This window comes from Lynx rufus, unplaced genomic scaffold, assembly GCF_022079265.1.
Source record: "Lynx rufus isolate CCGP_SWC_20201006 ecotype Redwood Valley unplaced genomic scaffold, mLynRuf1.p SCAF_4, whole genome shotgun sequence".
Lineage (NCBI taxonomy): Eukaryota > Metazoa > Chordata > Mammalia > Carnivora > Felidae > Lynx > Lynx rufus.
The window spans coordinates 1,447,086-1,453,085 of NW_025814856.1; the positions used below are offsets into that span (position 1 = coordinate 1,447,086).

At 56.9% G+C, this 6,000-nt stretch overlaps 1 protein-coding gene across 12 annotated transcripts in view; it reads left to right on the plus strand.

Annotated features, from left to right (window-relative positions):
• CELF5 (CUGBP Elav-like family member 5) overlaps positions 1-4,716 on the plus strand; it is a 47,911-nt gene extending 43,195 nt beyond the window's left edge. For all 12 annotated transcript variants that reach the window (XM_047096656.1, XM_047096659.1, XM_047096661.1 and 9 more), the window contains one exon: positions 1,353-4,716. In XM_047096656.1, coding sequence (XP_046952612.1) covers positions 1,353-1,480 — 128 coding nt within the window. In that variant the 3' untranslated portion in view covers positions 1,481-4,716. The remainder of the gene's footprint in view (positions 1-1,352) is intronic.
• Positions 4,717-6,000: the final 1,284 nt, after the last annotated feature.

The following is a 6,000-nucleotide window of genomic DNA, read 5'->3' on the forward strand; positions in this document are numbered from 1 at the left end:
AACTTGGCCAAGTTCACACAGCAGCAAAGAGACAGAACCTAAGTTAGAACCAGTCTGTTTGACCCCAAACTCGGGACTCTTAATCCCACCCTGTGTTATTCAAAAGGCTAACTGTTGCCTATTAAGCACTTCCTGTATATACTCCGTGTCCAACCGTAAAATAGAAGACTTGCCCCCAGAGGTGCCTGGCTGGCTCAGAGGAGCTGCAGCCTGTGACTCTTGATCTCGGGGTTGTGAGTTCAAGCCCCACGTCGGGTGGAGAGATTATGTAAAAATAAAAAATCTCCAAAAAAGAAAAAAGAAGCTTTGCCCCAATATCCTTGGAGGAAAGAGAGGCACAGAGTGGCCCAGCAGCCGCACCAGGAAGGACCCTCTGCCAGTGCCTAGGTCCCTCCTCTGCATCCTGCTTCCAGGAGGAAGACGGAAATGGGGGGGGGGCACTCAGTCCCTTTCCACAGTGAGGGGTCCTATGCCTTCTCTGAGCCTTAGTTTCCTCATCCGTATGATGGGGGACAGGTGTTAGGGGAGATGATAGATAAGATGTCACCCCTCCCCAACTCCTCATTCCCCCATGGCTCCCCATGGGCCTCAGCAAGACTGCTCAGCCCTGCCCCCAGCTCCGCCTGACCTCCCACCCGGCCTCCTACACGGAGCTCAGGGACCCCCACCTCCAAATGCTTGTGCATGCAGACCCTCGCCCCAGAGGGCCCCCCAGCCCCTGTGGCCTCCACACCATCGAGGACCAAGAGGTGAGGGGCCAGGAGTAGGGCAGGGTGGTCTGGGGGGTGGGAGTTTGAGGAACCCCAGGCTGGACTGTTTCTCGTGGCCTCAGGGGAGACAGGGGTAGAGAGACTGTCAGAGACAAAGACAGAGATAGAGAAAGAGGGATAAAAGGCAGAGGGAGGGAGAAAAGAAGGACAGAGAGGAGAGACCCAGGACATTTGCAGAGAGAGAGAGAGAGTCCCATGCACAGTCAGGACCCCAGAGGGATAGTGGTCTTGGAGGGGCCACACGGTTAGCATCCGGGGTCTAGATGGAGGCAAGCATTCAGGACAGGGAGGGAGGGAGGATGCGGCCTCACCTGTCCCCCACCGCTGGTCGGGAAGTCTCAGCACAGCGGACCCCAGGTAAGGAGCAAGCGTCCCATCCCCAGAAGCAAGTGCAGAGGGGGACAGGACCAGGCCCGGGCTGCCGTGCGTGCCTGGCCAGCCCTCCCCCCCCGCCCCATCTGCCCCTGCCAGCGCACCCCCCGCCCCGCCCCCAGGACCCCAGGGAAGCCTGGGCTGCCGCCCTGGAGCCAGCAGAGGACGCCCACGTGGCCCACCATCGCGGCTCCGCCCCGGTCTCCACAGGCTTCGTGAGCTTTGACAACCCGGCCAGCGCGCAGACCGCCATCCAGGCCATGAACGGCTTTCAGATCGGCATGAAGAGACTCAAAGTGCAGCTGAAGCGGCCCAAAGACCCGGGACACCCCTACTGACCGCGCCCACAGCCGCCCGGAGGCTGCGGGCCTGGCCCAGGTGAGCCGCCAGGCGGCCCCACCCGCCCCCACCCCCGCCCCCCACCCCCCCGTCTTGGCCAAACACCCCCTCGTTCTCCATGCCCTCCCCACCCCCCAGGGGGGATGCCGCTGGAGACCACAAGGAGCCCCCAGGTTGGGATGGTGGGGACAGAGCTAGAGAGTCACCCTCCAATCCCCCCTTTGATCAGGGCTGGGACAGAGGGTGGAACCGGGGTAGAAGGGGGTTGGGGAATCCTTCCAGAAGGTTTTGAAGGATGAATAGAAGTTCACTTGAGAGGCCAGGTTTGGTCTGGGGTGGGGCATGCTGCGAGGGAGGGGCTTCTGTCCTGTCCTGTGACTCTCCCAGCTGGGCCCCTGTCCAAGTTCCTCATTTGGTGTCACCCGCGTTCAGTGAACTGGCGAAAAAGTGGAATGTTTGCCCTGCTCACCAGCATGCCCCCCCCAAAGAGACCCCCCCCCCAACAAATCCCCAAGAGTGTATTTTGCCACCAGAGAGAACAACTTTATCAACAACTAAGCACCTTCTTTGGGGGAATGAACAGTGAGCCTAAGGGGCCAGTAGGGAAACATAACTGACCACAGCCTTGATGAGCCTCATCTGTGAAATGGGTTCACGAAAGTCGCCTCCCCAGAAGCAGCAGGGAGGATCCGCTCGGGGACGCGGTGTTTTCCCAGCTGAGCCCAGGACCCGCCACCTGGAAAGCTCTTGATCATTTGTTTTGATTTTGTTTTTGTTTTGTTTTTAATCATGAGCGCCGTCGTCATCAAAGCGCCGCGCCTGGGGTCTGGCGCGAAGTAGATGCTCAGTTAGGGGCTGCGCATGCTTTTCAGACCCTGCCAAATCAGCACCCGCAGAGTCGAAGGTCACGGGATCAGACAACTAACAGGCGACCCATGCACTTTAACACCCTGGGACAGCAAATCCTTTCTGAGCACCTACTATGCGCTAGGCACTGTTTGGGGACAGCGCTCGGGGACACAGCTGTGAATGACGAGAAACGGGGCGGGGGTTGGGAGAGAACTGCCTTCGTGGCAGGGAGCAGGGGAGACAAGATGAGACAAGAATAAACGCAACTGTTTGCCCCCGGGGGTTGCCAGATGAGGAAACAGCCTCGGTGGCCAGTCCTTTTCCAAGGCGGACCGCTGGCCTCTGAACCTGGAAATGGACTCTCTCTGAGCAGACAGGGGCCCTTGGGTTCCTGGAACCCAGCCTGGCCAGGGCAAGGGGGCGGGCGGGGGGCGATGTCGTCGGCCTGCATGCCCCCCATCACCGCACCCTAACGCCCCTCCCTTCTCCGCCAGGTGAGGGGCCTTCCCACCCCAGGAGGGCCTCCCGCTTCCAACCGACCCCGGACTTTTCCGTAAATTACAACCAAGTTTGGACACCAGCCCCACCCCCTCCCGTCTCCCCTTGCCCCCCCGCCCGCTTCCTAATGTGAAACACTACTGCGGGCCACACGGAGTGGGAAGGGGGCTTCGTGGTCCGCCCCAGCTGGGGAGGGGGGCTCCTGAGTTGGGGGCCGAGGGCTTCACTGCCCCCACCCTTGGTGGCTTCCCCAAATTAAATCACAACTTTTCCTATATATATATATATGCATATATATATAGAGCTATAGACAGTATATATATTTTTTGAGTATAGATCATGGGACCAAACTTTTCCGACTTCCTTCCATCCAAGAGAAGGTGACCCTGGCCCGGTCACTCAGCAGGGACATAAGAAGGGCTGAGGATGACCGGGCAGCCCAGTGTGTCCCCACCTCCCGCTGTCATGTCAGACCAGGGCACGGAGAAGCACTGGGAATCATCAGCCAACGCGATATACCTCCAGGACATTGGGCCCCTGCCACCGACGTTCTCGCAGGCCCTTGGGCTCGGCCAGCTCGAGTGTCCCTGGTCTTAGCTGCAGCTTCTGGAACCCCTACCCCCTCCCTCACCCCAGGGCCCTGCCTTCCCCGACATAGGCAAAGAAGAGACCCCCCCCCTGGCCTCCCACCCCCACCCCCGTCATAGCCTTACTCATGTGACCAATAGCCCTTAGCTTTCCGTCAGGGGCAGACAGGGTCGGGGGAGCCCCCCTGCCCCTCGCGCCCCCTCCCAAGGGCAGGCAGCCGCCCTCCCTGCCTTCGGATCACCAGCCTGGAGTTCACGATCTCATGACCAAGATCGCCACGCGCGTTGGACAAACCCAACCCGCTCTGGCCCAGCACCCCTTTACCAGAGATACCTCTACAAATAATTTTTTTTTTTGAATTTTGGTCTTTCTGAGAAGATACAAAGAAGAAAAGAGAAAAAAAAATGGGGAAAAAAAATCAGACAACAGTGGATTTTTGTTTCCTAGTTGGGGCGGGGAGGGAGGTCTTGTGGGGCGCCTCTGTATAGCTACTCAAACCGCGAAAACCCATCTTGAAGCACAGAGTCAAGTTCGTTGGACGTCCAGTGGGGCCTCTTGCCAAATGAGGCACCAGAGAACTTCATAAGCTCAAGAAAAAAAAAAAAAATTTGTAAAGAAAAAACAGCCTTCCCTTTTGTTTCTACCAAAATGTGTTGACCCAGAAAAAAAAAAAAAAAAAAAAGAAAAAAAAAACCACATAGCAAAAAAAAAAAAAAAAAAGGAAAAGAAAAAAAAAATCTTATGACCAACTTGTTTCGATATTCCAGAGTTTGATAATTGTTCCGAGACACTCTAGCGTGCCTGTGTCCTGTGCGTCTGCGTGTGCAAGCGTGTGCTCAGGGGCCACGAGGGGGCCTCGTCCGCGTCCCCGGCACCTGCCCAGCCCCGGCCAGGCCTGCTTGGGAGAGCGTGCTGGCGTGCAGTGGCGTTGTGTCCTTCTGGTCCATGTTTACTGGCTGTAAATACCATTTTTATACTCCACATCGAAGACCTACGTGATTTGTACGATGTACTTTATTTCTGCTACGAGTAATTTCATGAAGTTTCAACTTGCAAACCGACTTTTGGAGACAAATCGCCACACACACACACACACACACACACACACACAGAAAAGGAAGACAAGAAAGGAACTTACAGGGAACTTTGGGTGGACTGGGTTTGCATTTCTGGCTGGAGAGGTCCTTGGCACTGTGGTGTGTTTCAGGTGAGAAGCTGCAACCATCATCTTAATGTCCAAACGCCTCTCTTTGGTCTGGAGAAACTGAAAGTTTATTTAATAAAAGTTTTACTTGCTAAAGGACCGGGTCCTCCCTGATTTTCCCTCTCTCGTCCACAAAAGCCCGCGTGCGTCTGGCCCCAGCGAGTTTCCCCGGGGCCAGAGAAAAACCCAGGTTTCAAGTGAGGGGATGCGGGAGGAGATATTCCGAGAAGGGAGGTCTGCAGAATCCATCTGATTCTTCCAGAAGTTGAGGAAATGGAACCTTTCCTCCTCCAGAAGATCAGGTGCCTGTGTTCGTGGGTTCCCGCGCTCATTCATTCTGCAAACACTGAGCACCTACTGTGTGCCCATCCCTGTCCTGGCCACCAGGGCTGCCGCAGTAGCAGACCGGAGACCCGGTGGCCCTGGTTTCTGCCCTCGTGGAGGTGGCCCAGCGGAGGAGAGAGACGCTACACAATATGCATTTTCTTTAAACGGAAGTAAAATCGGGGCACCTGGGTGGCTCAGTCGGTTGAGCGCCCGACTCTTGGTTTCAACCCAGGTCGTGATCTCATCAAGCCCCGCGTCAGGCTCTGCACTGGCAGCATCGAGACTGCTTGGAATTCTCTCTCTCTCTCTCTCTCTCTCTCTCTGCCCGCCCCTCCCCTTCTCACTCTCGCTCAAAATAACTAAATAAACTTAAAAAATAAAATAAATTGAAGTAGAATGTATGGACATAAAATCCACCATTTTTCCTACTTTAAAGTAAGTTTACAACCCGGCATTAAGTACATTCACAAGGTTGTGCGGACATGACCTCTAATACCAAGACATTCTGACCTGCGGAAGCAACCCCATTAACAGTCACCACCCCCTGCAAGCCCCTGGTTCCCACGAGCCTCCTTCCCGTCCGTGGATGAGCCTGTTGTGGACATTTCACAAATGTGGACTCACACCCCGTGTGGCCTCTCGTGTCCGGTTCTCTCCCTGAGCGTCGTGTGTTCAGGGACCGTCCGTGGGGCGGCGGGTGTGGGCGCCTCGCTCCTGCTCGCGGCCAAAGGACGTGCGCGTGCGCAGTGGACACAGCTGAGTGGCGCGCGCGTGCGCAGTGGACACGCTCATCTGTGGACGTGCGCGTGCGCGGTGGACGCGCGTCGCCATTCGTCCGTCGGAGGCTTGGGGGTGTCGCCACGTCTTGGCCATCGTGAATCGTGCCGCTATGAATACTCTCGCGTGTGCGGGGAAGCTCCTGCTTGAGTCCCCTTGGGTACAGCGCGGGGACCTGCTGGGTCGCTGGGTGTCGAGGTCTCTTCTCTGAGGCGCCACCAGGCCAGTCTCCGAGGCGGCCCCGCCAGCCTGGCCCGGGGCTCCGCCTTCTCTGCA